Below are 23,323 nucleotides of genomic sequence, written 5' to 3'. Positions count from 1 at the left end.
AGAGGATTAAAACCAAACAGAATTTCAAAAAGCAGCAAACTGAAATTAAACTATTCCTTATAGGAACTAGGGGATGGTATATCACAGAAACCATTTTTTAATATCTCAGAATCTATTTTTCATGTCATCTCACAAGTACTAAATTCCCATTTCAGAGCCTGGATTTTCTGACTGCTTCACAAACAGAATATTTCAGGCCAAGGATGCTTTAAATTGTATACTCACTTCTTTTTGTTTCTTCATGGATGATGTGTGGAGATGTCCTAGCTATCAAAAGCAAAATAATCATACAAAATTAAAGGATAAAATGCACTGAAATGGCTACATTATCAGGAAGTGATATTGTCTTTCTTGTACAACAAGAATAGGCAACATGTGGTAATAGGTGGGGTGTGTTCCTAAATTGGGTTGCAGGTTGTTTTGCTGTAGCCTCCCACTCCAACTACACAAGTTGCCAGTCTCTATCTTGTACAAGTATAGAAATGTAAAACTTTGCTTATTTTTATCCCACATGCAAAAACAAAAGATTGCAGCATCTCTCTCACCTGCAGTGCAAGAATATGAGTGTTTCTGCCATTTGCGAGCATCATTTGTACTTTGGGACTTCATTGGGGAAAATTCATTTGTCCAAAAACACACATGACTTAACTCAGTCTGTGAAAAAGGGATATTCTTCCCATGATTTAAAAAGAAGGACTTTAGCTCTCCATTCTCATCATGCATGTTCCATACAAAATTAAATTCTTTTAAGTCTTATTGATTTCAGTTGGTGAGTTAAAGATGGACTCCTAGCTTTTTGGTTGAAATAAACAGAAGTCAAATATGTTTCACTTTGGCTGGGCTGTGTCCTCATCAAGATATGGCAAAAGATGGGGAAGTGGGGAGAAAGTAAAACTGTGAAGAAGAAATGGAAGACAGTGGTAAAGGAATAAATATCAATATTTTACAGCCTGGATTTTCAACTTGGATGTGTGCTTTTGGGCTAGTCCCAAGGTGGGCATTTTAATGGGATTGGGAGCACATTGCATTTCCACTCCAGCATAGGCCTCACAACTTTTGATATTTGATTTGTGGAGCCACCACAGTTAGTGTTGAAATTCTTCACTACTCCCTCAGACTAGCTCAGACAGAAACCCTTATAGGATGATCTCCACTGCTCAACATAATGTAAAGGTTCTGCAGAAACAACTTCACTTTGGCTCACTACCCTAAGGACTCATGGTTGTGCTTTGATAGCCCCCCTGAACAGCCATACTGTGACTAGTGGGGAGTGTTAAGGGGCATTGGAGAAGCATCTGACTATGCCCCATAGCCAGATACTGACCAATATGATCTTCCACCAAGATCTGTCGGGGCCTTGGTGAAAAAAGATACCAACCTCCCTAACAAACCAGAAAGACATATAGAGTCACCTTAGGGTTGCCATATATCAGAAACAACTTGAAGGCACACAGAAACAACAAGGTGGATGTACATGTACATATGTCACTAAGAAATGGCAGACACATTATTTTCCCATACCACCATATCCTCTTAATTATGATGTTCGGATCAGGGCCAGCTGTGTCCTGTGATTTTCAACTGCTTAAAGCAAGAACATGAAAACTCTTCACAAAATGTCTCATTCTCAGTGAGGTAGGATATCTTAGACCATTCAGATATTCTGTTGAGATGAGATTGCAACAGAAGATTCTGTAATGCACTGTGCAGATATATTGTACCTGTTCCTAGGATCTCAAAGGATATAATTACCAACAAAGCTGGCTTTAAGCTTATAGAAATTCTTTCTTTGCATGGCTTGCAGTGCCTTAACGGAACCCATTACGATCTGACATCAGGTCCATATACTTATGTTACCAACAGGGGAACAAGTACAATAGATTATGTAATAGTATCTGCAAATCTGGTTCCTGATATTTGTAAATTTGAAGTTATTAGTCGTGTTGAAAGTGATCATTTCCCATTGTCATTATTATTTAATACTGGGTCATTTCACCCCCCTTGTACTCCCCAAAATTTAAATCTAAATTTAAATCTAAATGGAATTCATATAGGAGAACAGAGAATACGATGGTCAATTAATTTGGGCATCTCAGTCCATCAGATGCTGGAGAGTATTACCTTTAAGTCCCTACAATCAGCTATTTTAAACTCCACTTCAGATATTTTACACATTTTTCAAACCATCATTCAAATGCTTAGGCCCAAGTTGGTGAGTAACAAACAATTTAATCCCAACACGGTAGCAACTAACAAATGGTTTGATTTGGAATGTCGAAATGCTCGGAAAGCACTGATGAAGTGCTCTCGGCAGGCACTTAGAAACAACGACAATATCTCTCCTGACATCTTAGCCTCTATGCGGTCATCCTATAAGGCACTTTTAAAACACAAAAAAGATGAATATATTAGAACACAATGGAAACAACTAGCACAAGCTGTTACAGAAAAAAAATGAGAAACAGTTTTGGGATATTACTGCCTCTGGCATGAATAAGATTAGACCAGTTATTGTTGGACATATTACATCACAACAATGGTATAGCCATTTTAGTAAACTCTATGGAGCTACAAATGCAGAGCATCACTCTTTTTTTGATTTAAAAACTGCCTATCTGCCTCAATGGCCCCCAGTTTCAGAATCTGAGATAAAAAAGCTGATTGCAGCTCTGGCATTGAATAAAGCCCCAGGAGAAAATATGATGCCCCCAGAAATATATAGAAACTTTTCTGAATGGTGGGCTCCAATATTAGCTAAGGTGTTTACCCAAATCAATAATACTGGGATAACTCCAGTAGGCTGGAAACAGAGCGTAGTTGTCCCCATATATAAGAAGGGAGATAAGCAAGATCCTAATAACTATCGGCCCATAAGCCTTCTGGACGTGGATTCTAAGCTATATTGTAGATATCTATTAAATAGACTGGAGGATTGGGAATTTAATAACCAGATTATTCATCCTGAACAAGCTGGATTCAGGGAAGGCCAGAGTACTATCGACCACTGTTTGACTCTTTATTATTTAGCCCAGAAAGGAATTGAAGGCCCTACAAAACATCTGTTTGCTGCCTTTATTGATCTAGCAGCAGCTTTTGATTCAATTGACAGAAACTTGTTATGGCATAAACTGGCCAACACTAATATAGACAACCGCTTATTGTTTTTGATTAAGGAACTTTATACCAATACAACAGCAAGGATAAGAGTTGGTACCTCTGGCTCACTAACTGATCCTATTCCTATAAATAAAGGAGTTAAACAAGGATGCCTCTTGGCACCAACACTTTTTAATCTATATTTGAATGACATCATTCCAGCACTTTCTGGCCCAGAATTTTTTCCACCTACACTTGGATCAAAAAAGATCTCTATTCTGTTATATGCTGATGACATGGTTCTAATTTCACTTACACGTATAGGTCTGAGAAGGTTACTTTCCAAGCTAGAGGCATTTTGTTCCAAGGAAAAGCTTGTTATCAACTATAATAAAACTAAGGTAATGGTTTTTGGGAAAAGACACTCTGATTTTCGTTGTTCTATTAATGGTCATCAGATTGAACAATGCAGAGAATTTAAGTATCTCGGCATTCATTTCACAGAAAACCTCTCTTGGAAGCCCCACATAGAAGCTAGTAGAGCAGTAGCTGTGAGATCAATTGGAGCAATCCTTAGATTCTATAATCAGGCAGGGGGTCATCTAGTTGCACCTACTGTCAAAATATACCAGAGTAAAGTTATAACCCAGATTCTTTATGGTGCTGCCGTGTGGGGTTGGGATGATTCCCAAATGGTCAAACTGGAGGCCATCCAGAATATGTTTCTCAGGAAATTGCTCCTACTTCCACCTGGCACGCCTGCAGCCTTGGTCCGGGCTGAGGTTGGCCTCCCTTCCATTAGAGCTCGCATTCACTTTACTTTACTTAATTATTGGAGATCTGTTAAAGATTCTACGCTTAAGGTTTTTCCTAAGTTGTGTTTTCAATATTTATCAACCTGTAAAGTCTGGAGCTCAAGACACCAGAGGCTGCTTGAATTATATCCTGCTCTAACTGAAAATTCTTCTAGTTTGAATTCAAGAGAGAAGCTCCGTGAATATATTTTTAACCATGATGTACATCTGGATAGAGTGGCTATTAATAATTCGAAATTTTCCAATTGGTTTAGATTATATAAATTGGACCATCAGATGGCTGTGTATCTAGGGAATCTTACATTTCTAAAGCTTAGACAGGCTTTTACAGCTCTTCGCTTCCAAACAATGCCCTCAGCCATGATTGACGGTAGATATTCACATACACCTAAGGATTCCCGTTTATGTATTTGTGGAGCCCCAGAAATCGAGGATTTGCCTCATTATTTGTTTTCTTGCCCACTATATACTGGTCCAAGAGCAAAATTTATGGGATCTATTCTGTCCAATTTACAGTCTAATACCATTTCTGAAAAGATTTTTTATCTCTTGTCTGATATTGATTCTAAGGTAACTTATAAGGTTTCATTGTTTGCCTCAGCAGCAAACAAAATTCGGGCAAGGGTAATAGCAGACATTGCTGTTGATTGTCAGGGGGATGACTTTATCTAAACTTTGAAGCTGTTTCTGGTTTTTTTTAAAAATGTTTATAATGATTCTTAGGTGGATGATCTTACCCAAACCTTGAAGTGGTTTTTTCTTTTAAAGTTGTTTTATTTAATTGATTGGAAGTATATTATGTATTAAAACTGGATGCGATTTGATGGAATATTTTATAATTCTGAATTGCTGTTATTGGTTTTATATTTTATATTTTATCATGCGAATGGCCTTTGGCTTATGCATTAATAAAGATTGATTGAATTGAATGGATATATTTTTATTAGCCCTATACCCTTTGCACATCTGTTATTACCTATGAACAGTGAGCAAGAGCCATTGGAGAAACTCTGCTAATGTGTAGGGGTAGGGTGAGATAATAAACACTTATTCCACAGCTGCTACTTGCCTTTTAGGAGCTCCATCAGATTTCTAATGTGTTCATTATAGTATTCATGTGTCTTGTTTTCTATGGCATGCACCAGAAGCTTTATTACACATGAAGCAGAACGACAGTGCAGACAATGACATCCAGAAACTTAAAAGAGAAAAGACAAAGAGTGTCAGCCTAATGTTGTTAGCTATGATGTGATCTATAGCAAAGTTTGCAGCTTCTGTTCTTTGACCAGTCTTCCATCTCCTTGATTTCACTTAAGAGCATTCCACCCAAGTATCTAACTTCCAGCCACACTCTCCTGGTACCATTGCCATCTTCTTTGGATGATCATGGAATGATACTTTTGGCAGAATAGAAGCTCTCAAAGGTGTCTAGGAGCAGAAGACAAATGTATTAGGGACTGTCTCCAAGATGGACAAAGATAGCTGGAGGTAGGATGCACAATTAAGGTTAAACATTTTTATAAGCTGAGATTTCTATCTTCATTTTTTTATAAAGAAGATACAAGGGAAGAAGAAGAATTGGAAGAGGTGGAAGAAAAGGAAGAAGAAATTGTTGAACATCCTGACTCATACTAGCGAGAGAGTGAGCAAAGTACTATTGATTCATAGGGCTGTGGTGAATGTGTCTGTTTCTCCACTTAATCCTTATGGTGATGCCCCATTCTAGCCTAAAGGCCTCACTTAGCCTGATCTCTGCCTGAGAATTCTAACTACCCCTCCTTAAAACTGCCAATACCAGAATGCAACAGGAGGCAGCTAGAGCAGTTAAAGTGGAATAGTAGCACTATAAGAGTATAGTGTGATAAACACCCATGTCTCAGCTCTCATCTGCCATCACATGGCAACTCAGCTTATGTTTCCCAGGCTCCAGCTACAACCAATGTATTATCTATAGTTATACATTGGGCCCTCTCCATATGCTGGGATCCATTCTGGATCCCTTCGCATATGGGGAAAAACACGTACGCTCAACCCCCATTGGCTGAAGTGGGGGAGTGCTTCTGTGTTCACGCATGTGCCATTAATTGCCTGGTGGCTTAACCTTCCACATAAGGTTAAAGCCGTGTATGGCCCACCTGCATATGGCTCAGGCGCACTGTATATACTATTATCTGCTTAATCCAAATCTGTCCTTTCCTCCTCTATAGCTCTTCAGAATATCATTGGTTGCTGAGTAAAACCAAACTGAGCACAAGAGATGGACTTCAATATATCCCACCAAAACCCATCTTGGGTACCCATAGCTAGTCCTGCTAGTTTCCCTAGCTATCTTCTTATGATTGGGTACAATTCTGCTTCTTTCTATAAGAGATAATGTAGTAGGCAAGTGATAAATGGATATCTCTTATAGAAAGGTTTCTACCTTTGACCTGTGGGATCTGTTTTGTTGTTCACTAGAACTCTAAAGCCCACCAACTGGAGTGGGATGCAAAATAATGGTTTTAGAAGGTAGCCACAGAACTGTAAAACAATGTGTCTTTGCAGAACAGATACTTAGCCCAAGAATTTCTTTTCAGTACCAAAACTGAAGTTCATACTAGGGATGACCCATAAAGTAGTCAAAAGACATGTTTCTCAAGAATCCCTGAAGAGAAGAAATCTGGACTAGTGAGATTCTTCACAGTTAAGGATTTCTTTTACACAAAAAGTGAATGTGGCTGTTTTTCAAAGAAAACAGGATTTTCTGTATAAGAAACTGCATTTTCTGCATAGTATAATAGCATTATCCATGCAGAAAACAATAACTCTGTATAGAAATATTACTTCTATGTAGAAAATGCTGTCCCTTGCTTTTTATCCCCAAAAATACAAGGTGCAAATTTTATGCAGAATAAGTCTCAAATTTTGAATAGATTTCAAACGTTGTCCAGTTTTCCAAGAGTTTCTTGAAGTCATAAGAATACTGCTAAAAATATCTTTAGAAGAAAATGGGCAAAGAATTACATCCCTAACCTACAGACTTATATATTTTATACACATATCTACTTCTGTCCTCAACTGAGTTTTCAGAAACCTAATTTAGAAGGGAAATGAGACTTTTTGCTGCAATGTACAGATTGGGAAGCCTTTGCTGATCTGTTGCAAATCACTTGAAGATCTTTATCCTCTGTGTTACCCAGTAGATTCCAATCTACTTTCCACTTACTCTTGTAACTGTGTGGGTGGATGAAGCGGACTGCAATGTTTCCATTCATCTATCTCTGTCCCAAAGTTATCTTGCAGCCTGTCAACACATCCCTGATAACACAATGTTTTCCTAACTTAAATATTGACCAAAGCTATATCCTTGCAAGCTGACCTTCCCACCTGTGACCCTTTAATCCATAACAGAAATATATTTACTATGCTAGCTACAACAGGCATAACCACATAGCTTTGCAAAATTCAAATAATAAAGCTCTCTCTCTCTCTCTCTCTCTCTCTCTCTCTTTCTGTCCCTCATTACCCCCCTCTTTTTTCAGAAATTTCAAGGAATGTGGATGTCTTACCTAAATTTTCAGTTCCAGAAATCAGCTGCTTAATAAAATCTGAAAATATGATTAGTGAAAATATCTTATTGAGTAAATATTTCTTAGCATTATAACAGTGTAATATAGAGTTATAAGTGAATAAAGTGACATGGCCCTTGGTATAGATTCAATGCTTCAATGCTGCAAGATTATCTTTTAATTAGATACAGTTTAGATTGATTCTGGAACCTTATTAATGTCATTGCCTTCAAGGAAAATAAGTCAAAATACATAAGGAGTGGGCAAGTGCCTTCCAGATGTTGTAAGGTTCTAACTTCCAGCAGAGTCAGCATTACTAATGATCAATGGGAAAAGATGTGCTATATTAGGTACGTCATGCAAATACATGGGCAAGTTAAGAGAAATGCATAAATATATAGACAAATTTCAGTTTGGGAAATAAACACAGGATGTCTATGATCCAGAGAAACCCTGAAATTGTCACATTCCAGCAATAGAAGTAATTTTGTTACTGGATAAAAATAAAAGTCCCGCGAGTTTAACAGTATCAACACCTTGAAGCTCTAAAAGAAAAAGAAAAACCTGATATTGGGCCCATACAGACAGGCCAAAATAAAGTTGCTTTGGGTCACTTTGGAGGTATGCTGTTTAAATGATGTGCCAAAGCCACGCTTCAGTCCTTAGCAGCTTTATTTTGGCCTGTCTGTATGGAATCATTTTTTGTAGTTTGGGACATGAGTCCAATGAGAATTCCTGTCTATCATGGAGCAAAAGAATGCCCCAAAACAACACAATTGGGAAGAAATTGTGTTTTGAAATACACAAAAATCCAGAGCCATACCTAGGACAGAAAGCACACTTACATGTGAAGTTAAATGAATATATACTATATATATCATAGGATATGTTTCTCTCCTATGAGGTAATTGCACACCACCATGAAAGGCCACTGTTAGTATGACATAGAGCATTGCTCCTTAAGATATCTAATGTGAAAGACCAGAAGGCTTTTATCTCCCATTGTGTCTTGGACCAGCACCATAATTGTGCCCAATGACTGCAACTATTACTATAGTGGCAGATGGTTGAATTTGATTGTAAATGGCAAATGGTTGAATTTGGAAACATAGAGAGTACAGACTGGCACTTTGTGCCAGCCTGACTGTGTTCTAGGGGTGAAGAAGGGCTGAGCATTTACACACTCGAAGCCCTTCTTCCTCTCCTGGGGCACCATCTTACCACATGTCTGTTTACACGGGGCATGCCACAATGACGTCCCACATGCGCCATGCCCAAACAGCAGTGCATACAAGGGGCATCATAACTCCATGCCGTGGTGATTATCGCGCCCCTTCTACAGCACAAAAATAAGCCCCTTTTCAGGGCTTCTTTTTGCTCTGTGCACAGGCTGTACCATGTGGTTGCCACGTCCTGCTTCCAAGGCTTGAAGGGGCGGTGTTGAGGCGCCCATCTGTCAAGCCTCATCATTTTTATTATGCAAAAGGAAATATCCCATAATGCCTACTTAGTAGATCTGCTTCTTTTGCTTTTTTGAACAATAAGTGATTCTGGGGGACTGAAATGACCCACTGTAGTTTTTGTTCTAGGTTAAAATATTAAGTTGTGCCATAAATCTTGTGCAAGGAGAGGGAATTAACATTTATCTAAATTTATTAAACATATTTTTGTCCCACCCTCGCTATAGAAGAATTAGAACAGAGAACATGAAATTTCCCACTGAAGTAGTGATCCGACTGAAAGCTTCACAGCTTAGCGGTGAATGATATTGCTTGTAGAGAAGTTGTGTCACAAATGGTGAATCCCACCCCATATAAACTATGAAGAATTTTCCCCCTTCCTATGGTTCTTCCTATTTCTCTGCACACAGGGTGCAAGGTCTAGTTCTCTCTCTGTGTGAGTGTGTTTCTCTCTCTCTCTCTCTCTCTCTCCCTCTCCACTCTGGAAGTATTAAATATCAAATACCTTCTATTGCTGTGGGACTTGCAATGGCACTTCCCCATAAACCTGAAAGAAAAGCAAGTTAATGTGAATTGCAAGAAAGTACTATGTTTAGAGGCAGACATGAATGTCTCATGCAGTAATGGCTTATTGAGTTTATTTTTTTTAAAATGAATCTAAAAGTTATAGAACAAATGTAAACTTGGGATAAAAACAGGGCATTGAGGGTCAAAGTTAACAAATGGAAACTTGGATTAAATTTAATGAAAAAGTTTCAAGTTTTGCAGACATTCAGCAAAAGAGAAATAATGTGGCTAGATGAAATGTCATACGATCCCCATTCCATGCATATGTTTAGAAAGACAGATGTAAAAATTACACACGGCATACTTGAGAGGGTTGAGAAAAATAAATGAAGCAGACAGATTTTTTTAAAGGAAAATATTTCTCAAATTCAGAGAGAAACTAATGAAATAAGTGAAGCACCACAATCTCTGAAATAGAATTCAGGCCATAATAATTAAGTAATGGATTTGATTCAGTCCAAGAGAAATTCTAGGCATGACAACTCAGTAGTATTACTGAAATAAATTGGATCACACTCTTTCAGTATGTAGATCCCCATAAAGGCTCTTGCCACTTACTAAGCAGGGATGTAACTTTTGTTCTCATAGACAAGAATGAATAATTTAGCCATTTTGTGCCTCACAGCAAGAAAGTTGTCAAATGTTTGAATATTATTTGTAGTATTTGTAGCACTTATTCTGTGCTAAAGGATAAACTATACAGTTTATTAGAAGAGAAAGGGATGCATTCACTTTCTTGTGTTATGTATTTATACAAAGTTCCACTGAAACTCCCATTAAACCTATTAAAGAATTCATTATAGAATTACCTCTCAAATAGGAAAGGCTTTTTTCCTCCTTAATTTTCCTCAGTTTGCCATTCTCAAACACGCTTCCAAATAGCCTCATATCCACAAATGCTCCAGAATGAATGAATCCAGCCTCATCAGGAGTAAATTCAAACCATATCTCTTTAGAAGATGGAAGGGAGAAGAGGAGAAAGAAGAAATAAATGTGATTGGGAAATTCCAGAAACCTTTTGCTTTTCCTGCATTAGTCTCTCTTTTCTTTGTCAAGCTTTTGCATTATATCAGCATGACATTATATAATTTCACTAATTGTGTTGGGTTTTCCCCCCTGAATCATTGGTCCAGAACAGATCGCTGCCTGGCACCAAAATTAGGGTTTGGGAGAACGGAGCAACCGCACACTCCCAAACTCTAGTATGCACCGGTGGCCACCATGGGGGCCTCCATGGTGACGCACACACCGCACAGCATGCAGACATCGCTTGCAGGAAGTGGCATCATGGCAGTGCCCTTTCCCGTTTACAGCACCACAAAAAAGAAGCCATTCTAGGCACCTTCTTTTCAGCAACACATTGTTGCTACACCGTTTGGTGGCTGCAGAAATGATGCGGGCCAAAGACGGGCAGCACAGAGCCCCGCCTGTCTGTCGAGCCCCATTCTTCACATAGCAGTCAATGGTGTAGACATGTCTACTGTTTTTAGACAATTATAATAAACACAAAACAATATCACTGAAAGGGTGCAACACAGAGAGAGGATATGAAAATATACAGATATGATTCAAGCACAGTTAAGGGCTTTAAAGTCCTGTAGAGCTCAGTGGGAAAGTATAACATTGAGCCAAAACACATTGCATAAACAATCCAGTTTGAGACTACTTTAACTGCCCTGGCTCAATGCTAGGGAATTCTGGGACATTTAGCCTTCTCTATCAGGGAGCTCTGGTGCCACCACAAACTACAATTCCCAGAATTCCCTAGCACTGAGTCAGGGCAATTAAAGTGGTGTCCAACTGGATTATTTATGCAGTGTGTTTTGGCCTCTGATGACTAACAGTCATATACATGTATTACCATTACCTGGGTGAATTTTAGAATTATCTGCTAATTTGCTTGAATCCACTGCTGCATAGATGGGGTAAGGCACCTTCCCATGCGAAGAAACTCTCCTTTCTTCGGACAGCTTATGATCATCCAGCTGTAGAGAAAAGAACACATTAGCAATTGGAAAGTAGCAGGCTTTTGCCTCTCAATGCTAGCCCTGGGTGGATAATCTACAAAAACATGAGAATGACAGTGAAGAATTTACTCCCAATAAAGTGAGTGGTGAAGACATAGAAATAATTAAAGATTTTATATATAAAACTGAACACTAAAATAAGAATTGTCTCAGCCATTGTATCCCGCATTACCATGTATGCATGCAAGAGCTGGACAATGAAGAAGGCGGATAAGAGGAGAATGAAAGCATTTTAGATGTAGTGCTGAAGAGGAGTGCTGAAGATGCCATGGACAGCTAAGAGGACAAACAAATGGGTCCTTGAACAAATCAAGCCAAAATATCTCTGGAACCAAGATTATCAAGCTGAGGCTGTCATACTTTGGCCAGATCATGAGAAGACAGGATTCATTAGAAAAGATCATTTTACTAGGAAAGATAGAAGGCAATAAAAAGAGAGGAAGACCACACACCAGATAGATAGATCAGGGAGGTCACGGGCATGAAATTTCAAGAACTGAACAGAACAGTGGAACACAGAGAGTCTTGAAGATGTCTGATTCAGAAGGTTCCCATGGGCTGGGAACCACTCCAGGACCATTAAGAAGAATGAAAGTTTAGTCATTAATCAAAATAGAGACTGTTGGCAAGAAATCAGAAGAAGGTAAGATTTGGAAAGGCAGGCATGAAAGAAATAATTAAAATCCTTAAATGTAAAAATACATTATTAAATGTCAAGTTAGAATGATCTTTGCCATAGTATTTCTGATTTCTATGTATGACTGGGAAAGCTGGGAAGTGAAGAAAGCTGTCAAAATCAGCTCATTTGAAATGAAGTGCCATGGACCATCAAAGCCACTAATAAATGGGTACTTGGGCAAATAAAAGTTGAACCATCAGTAGAAGTCAAAATAACTGAACTGACACTCTTGTACTTTGGGCACATCGATAGATACCATGACTCACTGAAAAATATAATACAGTAATGCTTGTAAAATTGAAGACAGTAGGAATGGACCATATTAGTAAGGGACTGATTCAGTCAAGGAAGCTATGGCCCTGAGTTGGCAAGACCAGAGCAGAGCTGGACAGATTTTCCTGCAGAAACAACAGCAGGAATGATATGATATTACTCACCTCATGTACCATTCCATAGACAATAACATTACCCCATAAATCAGTCAAGGAGTATGTGTCATCTTTGCATTGTTCTACCAGGGCATCAAGGGCTTTCTTGGGATCCCAGGCTGTATTTGTAAGTTTGTCACACAACTTCTTTTCCAAAGTGGGAAGCTGTGTCACCCATAACTCATGCTTGTAGATATATGACATGCACCTTGAAAAATACAAAATCCAACAAACAGGGCTTAGAAACAAATCCTTAAAATTACATTGGAAAGTACATTTGAAATTTGCTATGCATTTTGTATCATCACTGGCCACCTAAGCAAGACCTATATTGCCTATAATGACTAGAACTTTTTAGAAGAATGTTTTAATGGACATGAGAGGCGATTTTATCAAATCATTGATTTCTCACTGAGTCAATCTGACATCTCCATGTGCCAACTATATGCCAAAATAACTCAGTTCCACTTACCAAGTAGAGCCTGATACTCCACAGAGATACATGACAGCATCCAATAAACCTTGTTTCTGAAGTTCCACCAGAACACCTTGCAGTGCAATCATGGCCCTCAGACCTCCACCTGAACCTAATATTGCAATATTGGGGACACTGCTCTGTTGGAAGAGGGAGAGAAAGAAAAATCATCATCATCATCAGCAGCAGCATCTTCCTTCTTCATTATTGTGTATGAGTTATAGCAAATATTTTTCTAACAGTACACCAAGCAATTAAAAATGATGCATTGGTTGAGTTCACCAATTAAAACTTTAACCATCATTGGGGTGAAGCAGATGGGCCAAAAGAATGGGACAGAGAAAAGATCACTGCAGCCCTGATTGCTCTGGGATCACAGCAACCGGATGGCCTGCTCCCAAAGTGGGCCGCTGCTGCAGTCCTGAATACACTGCCAGCAGGAGCAGCTTTTTGCTACTCCTTTTTCCGGCAGCTTCAGGCCACCATAACTGGTCTCAGACTGGCTTCTAACTGCTTCGGGGACATGCATCATCTACACACCGTGCCCCCAAAGTGGCTGGAAGCTGCTTTATTTGGCCCATCTGTTTCTAACATCTCTCTTGATAGCTTTTTGAGCTGCATTGCTAATAGATTATACTTACATCATGAATCTCAAAGCTATGAATATTCTATACATTGTTTTTCCACTAAAACAAAATAATACATAACATTATGCTAAACACATACATTGTTTAGATTAAATAGTTTGTCATATATGTATAAAATATAGATTTAAGATTGCATCCATGAGGCTCACTTATATTCTTTTTAAAACCATGTGAAATATTAGGCACAATTAACTTAAATCCTGTTGATTTAAAATAAGAAACTCAGGCGGGATACAGACCGGCAAAATGTAGCGTGGCGGCGGCAGCAGTAGGGTTCAGGAGTACACACCATTCAGACGCTCCCTAAGCCTAGTACGTACTAGGGTTAGCCTAGTGCATGCTGGTGGTGGCAAAATGGCAGCACCCCGTCTACACGGGCGCCGCCATTTGATGTGACGGACACTTTTTGCCATTGGCACACTGCGACGTCTTTGTGGCTTTTTGCGGTTCCTTTTTGCTGCACAAGGGAGCCATGCGGTTTGTCCGCTGCGACTCCCTCACAAAGCAAAGCAAGACGCCGGCAGGCCACCCTTTTGGGATGGTCTGTACCCCGCCTTAGGGAGTTAAAGATGGCCATGATCAGACCAGGACATCAGCAGCCACACAGCCCTCTCCCAAAGCAGGCCACTACTGCAGGCCTTAAGCTGCATTGCCAGGAGTCAGGTTAAATTGACTCTTTTTTGCTCCAGTTTGTGGCACTGGAGTGGCTTCAGGCTGCATTGGGTACATGTGTCATCTAAACACCACACCTCCAAAGTAGCCAGAAGCCACTTTTTAGGGCCCATGTGCTTCGGGCCTTAGTGTGATTTAATCTAGATCTAATTGGGTGAGTTTCAGTATTTGGATTTCTTTATTCACTGGCTAGGGATTTCATATTCATAATCAACCTCATTGGCACCACCGCATTCTTTAGCATAAGACACATTCATTGGGTGAATACATAGACTGTAGATTTTTACCATAGTACAATTAACTCCAAGCTTCTGAAGACAATCCTGCACATTGGCTTTTCTTCTGCCAATTGTTGCTTTTTCTTTGTCTGATATATCTCTAGAAATCCGGATTGTATCACTAGGTTAAGGAGAAGGAGGAAGGGGAGAAAAAGAAGAGTTAGCATCACCATCATCCAGGTGTGCCTTCCACCACAGTCATCTTTCAAAGGTGGGGATAGTCTACTTGGAGACTTCAATTATTGTAGCAACCCTGAATAAAAGTACATTTTTTGCTGTTGTTAAGTGGCTTCAATTCAACTTCTGTTCATGGTAACTGCATCGGCACAAAGTTTTCACAGAGGGTTTGCCACTGCCTTCTTCTTAGTTTCTGAGAGTGTGCCTTCTCCAGTCATCCAGTGGGTTTCCATCCTTGAACGGGGATTTAAACCATAGTCTCCTGGTTTCCTAGACCAACACTCAGCCCAGTACACTATGTGGGCAAATTTTATTTAGATAGTAAAATTACTAGGGAGAGATGGAGAGTTGCAGAGATTGACTATTTGTGTACAACTTACAAATGACATACTAAGTCCATGCATCAGATGTCTATTTCTTCTCCACTGTCAGAACAGAACTAACTGCAACTAAGCTGGGAGACCAGTGGATTGTAAATAAAACAAGTAAATAGGACAAAGTGTGCTTTTCAACCAAATACAAGAACAGGTTGCAAGGTTATGTCAGAAGGCAATGGTATGGTTCCATATTGACAAAAGCACTAACTACAACCACTGGGTCCATTTCCTACATGTTGAGGCTATCAAGAGAAAACTTCCAATGTTAGTACAATTAATCTCCTTACAGGAAATACTTAAGTTAGTTCTTGCTTTGCACAAGGACAGTCCTCAGTTTCTGCATGCAGCTACTGGTTTTGCAAGAATAACTCTGGTAATCATTAGTTAGCAAACAGCATCTGGATAAAAGTAAGCTTTCGTTTAAACCAGATACACACAACCTCTGCCCTTTACTGTTGAATCCAAGCTAACAGCTATGTTTAGCAGCTCAAGGAAAACCCCAGTCTGTGGTCTTTTTAAAAAAAGGAAGGTTGTTATGTTAGGCACTCAATAATATAATATTTGCTGCTAATGGACTCTATTTGACTCAATAGGCACAATGTGATTTGGCCTGAGTGAGAAAAACAAGAGTACTGTACTATTTAATGATAAAAAATTTAGATACTTTGCTAATACTCTGGTTCTATTGTTTCATAAAGTACCTTTCCAGTGACTACCTACTAGATTCAATAGGGCCAGAGAAAACTAATGGGTATCTTTTGTGAGATACCTTGTGTACTGTTCAGACATTAAAATTTGTGTCATTTAGATGGCATGCAATTATGAGAGCAACTTTTATCCCCAAAGTATGCATGTCCACTAATATTAAAATCACTCCGCTAGCTACCAATTAGTTTTCAGGCAAAGTACAAATTGTTGGTTAATACCTTTAAAACCCTCATGGGCTTGAAGAATGCAAAAAAAAATAAAAAGTCCCCTAATCTTGCTAATGGGGAGAGACCATTTGAAATTTTCCATTCTTGTATGACAGATTGAAACAAGCAAATTTTCCGATCCCAAGTCTACAAGTGGCAATCCATTTCAAACTTCATAATACACATGGAGTCAGGTATAAATGGAGTTGGGTATAAATATAACTGGAACAATGGTTAGGAAAATATTTATAGCCCAAACAATAATTGCTGTCCAGTTTGGACTCTCCCATGCCTAGAGGTACAGGAAAAAAATGTTAGAATATCTGTATGAGGAGGGTGACTTTTCTAGACAGCTACACATTGATTTAATTGTGTTTGTGCACACTTCAGAGTTATATGCAGTTGTCTTTTGAATTTTTCATGTGTGTGCATACTGACAGAATCACAGACAGACATATTTTCAGAAAATGTAATAAGAGCCCTCATGTATGAATTTCTGATTGCAAATTGTATTTATTTATACATCTGGGTTTAGAAACTGAAGAATTGACAGGCATGTACAAAGAGGGGGAAAGCTGGAAAGACTAAATTTCTGACTCATCTCCAGTTTCATGTATGTTAATCAGATGGTAAGATTGTAGCACATTTTTTATTTGCATTACCTCTTCTTAAAGGCCAACATGTCTTCATTAAGAGTCCCATTTTCCTTTAAAAATATGAAAGATAAAAATATATGATGAGGCTCAGCTATCCAATTTGTGTGGCACATGATCATTAAATTTGAATCTGGTTTTAAATTGTTCTGTTAACTCTTAATTCAATTGGAGTGACGTCATCTGATTGGGTATAAAGACGCGGCACAGACCGCCCCAAAGGGGCCGCTGGTAGCCGCTCCTTTTTCCGCTGGATTGGGGCCAGACACCCCTGGCCCTGCAGAGGAGAAAGGGGCAGCCGCCGCAGCCCCTTTCTCCTCTGCATCACAGGCATGGCCCTTTGGTTGCCACGCCAACGATACAGAGGCCCAAAAGGAGCTCCATTTCGGAGTTCCTTTTTGTGCTTCCCTCAGGCTGCAGTAAGCAGCCTGGAGCGGCACAGAGACATCACAAATGCATCATTCCATTTGGACGCAGCGCATGTATGATGTTATTGTCATGCACCCCGTGTGGATGGCACCACATAACGATGGCATCATCCACACTACTAGAGTTAGGGAGTGTGCGGTTGGTGCACGCTCCCTAATCCTAGTATCATGGGGAGCACGGCGCATTTGGGCGGTGTGTACCACATCAAATAAATAGATATAAATATGAAGTCGTTGCATGCAGTCTCAAGTCAGCAATGTCATTTTCCAGATGTTTTATTCAATTTGCTCCCCCTTCTTCTTCTCTCTTCCTCCAAATCAGTCAGCATTCTGTGACCACTCCTCATTGGATTATTTTTGGGTTCCTTTATAGGAACTACTACTGCTATTACTACTACTTATTATTATTATTGTATAACTTTTAACACAAACTAATTCACAACTAAAAACATAAGTATTCAGAAAAAAAATAAAGAAAATGAGAAAAATACAAATAAAACACAAATAAAACAAAATACATGTACATATATAACCAAAACTAAGCTAAACTAAAATATATATTTACTAAAACACAAAAGGGCTCTGATCTCCTGCTCCAGAATGTAATATGAGGGGAGGGAGGAAAAGCAAGACAACATTTATTATTCTACTATTACAATTACAACTAGATAATCTTATTAAATTTATAAGTAGGCATAGCCACAAATTCATGCATTGTTACATTTCATGTTCCTCAAAAAGTCCAAAGTTTTCATTTTTTTTAATTCAATTGCTTTGTCTTTTAAAACCCACATAAGTTTGGAAACTTCAAATAACTCAGCAGCCTTAACTATCCATATACTAACATTATGGTATCCCATGTCTGTTGATGACTGCATGAGATGGCATTTTGGCTACCAACCATAATTTCAAGCATGAGTTTGACATTAAGATATAAGACTTTACTCTCTCCCTAGTTTTGTGTAAGTAAGGTAGCTATTGACTGACTTGATGCAAGTTTTAGTCTTAGCCACCATTTTGATTTACAAAGGTAGCAAACAAATAGTTCTTTCATAAATAGCAAATGAGGCAGAATGGTTCAGCTTGTATGGATTTCTTACCATTTCTCTTCCTGATGTTATTTTCTCGAGTAACTTACAGATTTCAGATGTCTCTGTGACAAAGTAGAGAACATTTTCAAAAACTCTCCCATTGTGTCACTAGACATAATCATCTCAGCAATTCCCAAATTACAAATTGTGTGATGATGGTTTTCCCAATAATCCCTTCTGAGTTTGGAGCAGAAACAAAAAGTTAACCACAAACTGCAATATCACACTGCTATTTGAATTTAACCAAAACCAGGCTTATTAGCTAATTACAAAGTGCAAATCCCTACTATCTGATTATCTAATGTATTGCTATAAAACTTATGGATATGGAAATACGAGGACAGGGTTGAACATCACTGCTAGGACAGCCAGTTCTGTGCTCAATAAAATATGTGTCAATTAAAAATGAACAGCATTCAGAATCCTTTAAAAAAAACCTGTACACTTTAATATTCCAGATCAACATGACCAAGTCCCTTCATCCCAAATAGCCCAAATGATCCCCTGCCAGCTATAAAATCATTTTCTGTGTCACCTGGAGCTGTTCCTACTCAAAGTCCCCATTTGAATTTACCAGTTTACTAATTATTTAGGCACCTATATTGGTCAATGTGTGGGTCTACCAAAAATATAATGGGGAAAAAACCTAGAGCATTCCCCATCACTGTCTGAGGCATCTCTGTTATCCAGCATGTAACTTTTCCTCTGCTTCCTCCAAGTTCTAATATCTTTGTGTGAAATTTTTTTAAAAATGCGCAGTCCAAATTTCCCAGTGTCGTATTGTCAGTTATTCACGGCCTGCATTATATAACCATATCTTTATTTGTTATGAAATACAATTATATTGGTCTATCCAAAACCAGAATTGTAGCTGAACTTATGAGAAGCCAAAAGTCTCAAGCAACCCTCTGAGGCCTTGCATCACATCAAATGTGCATCAAGAATAGCAATCTCCTCCCCAAATTTGTCTCCTGGAAGCCCACAAACAGAGCCTGAATGCAATAGCCTGCTCCACCCCTCTTCTCAAGGATGAAACCTATTGAGTGATGACTCTGGAAGCAGTTTTTAGTTTAACCCAGTGGTCCCCAAACTTTGGTTTTCCAGACATTTTGAACTTCAGATTCCAGAGTTCCTGACTGTTAGCTAACCTGGTTAGGGCTTCTAGGAGTTGAAGTCCAATGTACCTGGAGGACCAAAGTTTGGGAATCACTGGTTTAACCCATCTGTCAGAAGTGCAGCATTACTCTGAACACAAAAATAAACACAAATCCACATGGAAAGATTTTATGTGTGTTTGTCAAATGCTCCACTGATAGCTATCTTTACGGTTATAAGCTGCTGTTCTGTTACTATAATCACTGTTAATCATGATTATAGCCTACTCAAAAAGAAAGACAACAACCAGAAACAGAACTACTCACATTGTCCTCCTAGGCAGAATTTTCTCCAATATGGCTGAGAGGTCTGAATGCTATGGAATATATGGAATGGCAAATGACCCTAGTCATTTTTATTCTCACCAATGGTTGTGGTTTCTTTCCATATAAGGCAAGTTGTTTTGCAAACATTTCAGAAAAGCAGTGAGCTACGTCAAAGGAATGTTTGTGCATATTTTTAGTTGCCTTATCAACCAGGGACAGTCCCTAATTTTATGACACCTCTTTAGTAAAATGCTGGTGTTACATTGTCAATACATGTGGCTTTATCTGCGAAGGTTCTTTTCAGCTGCCAGACTTTCAGTTCGAGGACTCTCACCTCAAGGTTGTATATGAGGGCCATGTGCATCTTCTCTCATTTGAATTTGTACCTACTACTTACCTCACACAAAAAAGTCCTTAGTATGGTGACATAATTTCTTCCAGGTATGCACTGAATGGAGGTGATACTATTGGTTTTGCATGGGAAACTATCAAGAAAAACCTCCCCTTCCAACAAGGACAGGAAAAAAGTAATGGATTTAAATAACCCATAATGCCTCTAGTTTCAGCTTGTCCACTGAAACCTGTAGGTTATAATAGTGCAATCTCTTTTTCTCACTCTGCAAAAACATCGATTGATAGTCTCTGAAAGACAAGAGGCCAGAGGTCTCATGAAAGTGGCCATGTACAGGAGATGGCTAGGAAGACATTTTGATACAGATAAACAGCTCCACTCTGGAAGATGAATGAGAATCTTACACTAGAGGATTCCTGGTTTCTTGATATTACAAAATTCAGTAGTTTCTGGGAAGATATCACAAAAGGGCCCTTCAACAAATGCTCAGGTGGGCTTTTATGACAGAGCTGATCTGGTGATGGCAGTAGCAGTAGCAGCAGCACACATAATTCCTCAAAATACTCTAGACCTATGTTGTGTAAAAAGCATTGTGGGGGAATAAAATGGCAACATTCAGAGGAATGATGCCAAAACCTCAAACCGCTTTGTACCGGGAAAAAGGCAGGATAAAAATAAAAACAACAACAACAACAACAACAACAACAACAACAAGCAGTGAGATCTACCAAGAGCTGGGGGCTCCTGGGTGTATTCTATGCTAATATGAGCCCTAATTTCTTCAAACTGGCACCATAAAAACTGCAAAAACAGCAATAAAATGAGAGACTTTCAGAAGCTTATTCAGATCTTCCCAGCAGGCTGAATTCTATTGTTACTGCTTGGTTAGTCTCCTTTCTTTTTTTGACACGTTATTATTGACTATTGTTGCCTCAGTAGTCAGGTAAATGTGCATGGGATGAAGTACACAGATGTCTGCCTTAATTAAATGTATTTTATTTAGTTATTTATTAAAATATTTACATCCTGTACTTTATTAAAAGATCTCAGGGTATCATACTATTAAGATCAGTTTAAAGGGCTTCAAACAATGTAATATTTAAAAACAAAGCAATAATTTAACTGATTAAAAGCATTACACAAGTTTCACAAGTTAAAACAGGTCAAACAGATTAAAACAGGCAAGCTACCTTGGCTCCTGTGCTGATAAAAGCTGGGATATTATATCAATCAATCAATCAAGCTGGAGTTGAATTCATGGAATTGATTTCATTCCTATAAAAGATGCATAAGGGAACCATCCAGTTTGACAGTTGCATTGGTCAACCATCACTTGACTGGATATTGAAAACCACTTCAAACTTATAAGATGTAATAGGCTACTGTTGAAATGGGAAACAGAAGATGAAACAATAAAGCACAGTATGGTCATATGGGCCCAGAACATAGGAAACAATATTGAGTTCCAAAAGTGGGAGAATATATGAAGCAAGAATCTGAAGTACATCACAAATCAGGATATAAAAGAAAATGTTTATAATATGATATATAGGTGGCATTTACTTATTCTTATATATAAAAACTCTAAATCTAACTGTTGGAAGTGCTCCTATGTTACAGGTTCATATTTCCATACATGGTGGACATGGTCTAATAAGAAAAAAATTGATAAACAGGATGAATATAAAACCTTTTTTTAAAAAAGCCCTAATTCAATGTAAATTTACTCAAGGATAAATACAAAGATGGTTTAAAGGAAAATAAAAAAGAAAACTAATGTAAAAAATAGGAAAAACAAAATTATTGTAAAGTTTGTGGGAATAATGGTCTTAAGATAAAAGAATAAAAATCTAGAGAGAGAGAAAAGTGAGTAGAAGGGTAGAAGAAAGCGACATTTATGTTATATGTCTTTTAAGAATATATGTCTTTTAAGAATATATGTCTTTAATGTCAGATATGTATACGTTTATGTGTAATGTGTATATTCCTTATCTGTCTATGTATGGTTTTGTGATGGATTGGAAATAAACATTAAGTTAAAAAAAAACCTTCAAATTATGGAATGGCCTTTAAATATGTTGAACCTATTTAGGAAAACAACAACAACATCATCAGTTTTAGTGATTACTCTGAAAGCATTATGAAATTACAAATCTCACAACAATTACCTCAAAACCTTTCTATTGAGTTTGGTGGATCCTCTCAAGAGGAAAGTACTTTGCAGTTCATTATGGAAGCATTCTATTTTATTGAACATTGGTCCCTTGAATTCTTCTGAAATGTGGAAGGTTGCCAATTTCTTTTCTCAGGGCTGCCTTAAACTCTCTGTTTCTCAGAGTATAGATGAAAGGATTGATCATAGGAGTCAGGATTGCATAGAAAACAGAGAAAATTTTGTTCAGATCCTTCATTGAACTGCTCTTTGGTAAGATGTACACAACGATGAGAGTTCCATAGTAAATTGTGACTACAATAAGATGAGAAGAACAAGTTGAAAATGCTTTGCTTCTGCCAGTGGTTGAAGGGATTTTTAAAATGGTACAGATGATACAAACATAGGAGATGAGAGTCAGCAACATTGGTGGCACTGTGCATGTGGAACCGAGGACAGATATCAGTGTTTCTGTCTGATGGGTGTCACTACAGGAGAGCATTAACAATGGTGTGTAATCACAAAAGAAATGGTCAATTTCATTGGGACCACAGAATGTCAACTGTGAAGCGAAGAATGTTGTAAATGTGGTAGCTACCATGCTTATTATCCAAGAAGTCAAGGAGAGCTGAATGCACAGCCTGCTGTTGATGAGGGCAGCATAATGGAGTGGTTTACAGATGGCTAAATACCTATCATAAGACATAGCTGACAAGAGAAAACACTCAGTACAAGCAAAGGTACCAATGAAATAGAACTGTAGGAAACACCCTGTGAACGAAATCCAATTGTACTCAGTTATAAAGCCAATCAAAGCCCTAGGAAGAATTGTTGAGCTGTAGCAGGTCTCTAGAACAGATAGGCAACCTAGGAAAAAGTACATGGGCTTGTGCAGGTGATGATTAGTGAAGAGTACCATTGCTATGAGGATATTTCCAGCCATCGTCACCACGTAGATGACCAAAAACACAACAAAAAGGAGACTCTGAAGTTCAGGAACAGTCCTGAATCCCAGGAGGATGAATCCTGTCACCATTGTTTGATTAACTGTTTCTCTTTGTGCCAT

At 38.4% G+C, this 23,323-nt stretch overlaps 2 protein-coding genes across 2 annotated transcripts in view; both read right to left on the bottom strand.

Moving 5' to 3' along the window:
• The window catches only part of LOC121935124 (cytosolic phospholipase A2 gamma-like), a 25,708-nt gene extending 5,849 nt beyond the window's left edge, over nucleotides 1–19,859 (bottom strand). The window contains exons 1-12 of the mRNA XM_042476276.1: nucleotides 19,754–19,859; nucleotides 18,342–18,394; nucleotides 16,823–16,866; nucleotides 14,702–14,813; nucleotides 13,093–13,235; nucleotides 12,630–12,828; nucleotides 11,354–11,471; nucleotides 10,296–10,436; nucleotides 9,425–9,466; nucleotides 7,460–7,498; nucleotides 4,981–5,109; nucleotides 226–267 (exon numbers count right to left, since the gene is read on the bottom strand). Of these exons, the coding sequence (XP_042332210.1) occupies nucleotides 226–267; nucleotides 4,981–5,109; nucleotides 7,460–7,498; nucleotides 9,425–9,466; nucleotides 10,296–10,436; nucleotides 11,354–11,471; nucleotides 12,630–12,828; nucleotides 13,093–13,235; nucleotides 14,702–14,813; nucleotides 16,823–16,866; nucleotides 18,342–18,344 (1,012 nt within the window). The 5' untranslated portion in view covers nucleotides 18,345–18,394; nucleotides 19,754–19,859. The remainder of the gene's footprint in view (nucleotides 1–225; nucleotides 268–4,980; nucleotides 5,110–7,459; nucleotides 7,499–9,424; nucleotides 9,467–10,295; nucleotides 10,437–11,353; nucleotides 11,472–12,629; nucleotides 12,829–13,092; nucleotides 13,236–14,701; nucleotides 14,814–16,822; nucleotides 16,867–18,341; nucleotides 18,395–19,753) is intronic.
• LOC121933677 (olfactory receptor 6B1-like) lies at nucleotides 19,630–23,323 on the bottom strand. The gene is made up of 3 exons (XM_042473660.1): nucleotides 22,405–23,323; nucleotides 20,299–20,402; nucleotides 19,630–19,710 (listed from the first exon to the last, which is right to left on the bottom strand). Exons 1-3 carry the CDS (start codon nucleotides 23,321–23,323, stop codon nucleotides 19,630–19,632), a joined length of 1,104 nt encoding a protein of 367 aa, XP_042329594.1.

Source organism: Sceloporus undulatus, chromosome 6 (genome assembly GCF_019175285.1).
Source record: "Sceloporus undulatus isolate JIND9_A2432 ecotype Alabama chromosome 6, SceUnd_v1.1, whole genome shotgun sequence".
NCBI classification, from domain to species: domain Eukaryota; kingdom Metazoa; phylum Chordata; class Lepidosauria; order Squamata; family Phrynosomatidae; genus Sceloporus; species Sceloporus undulatus.
Note: the sequence above shows the minus strand (reverse complement) of the source record. Positions and strands in the feature narration are given on the sequence as shown.

Excerpts from the sequence above, each read along its gene's own strand:
- LOC121933677 (XM_042473660.1), bottom strand. The coding sequence starts at position 23,323 with ATGGCACAAAGAGAAACAGTTAATCAAACAATGGTGACAGGATTCATC. Across the intron at positions 20,403-22,404 it reads TAAGGCAGCCCTGAGAAAAG|CTTTCAGAGACTATCAATCG; the intron begins AAATTGGCAACC and ends CTGGCCTCTTGT. Across the intron at positions 19,711-20,298 it reads TGAAACTAGAGGCATTATGG|GCTATAATCATGATTAACAG; the intron begins GTTATTTAAATC and ends CTTTTTGAGTAG.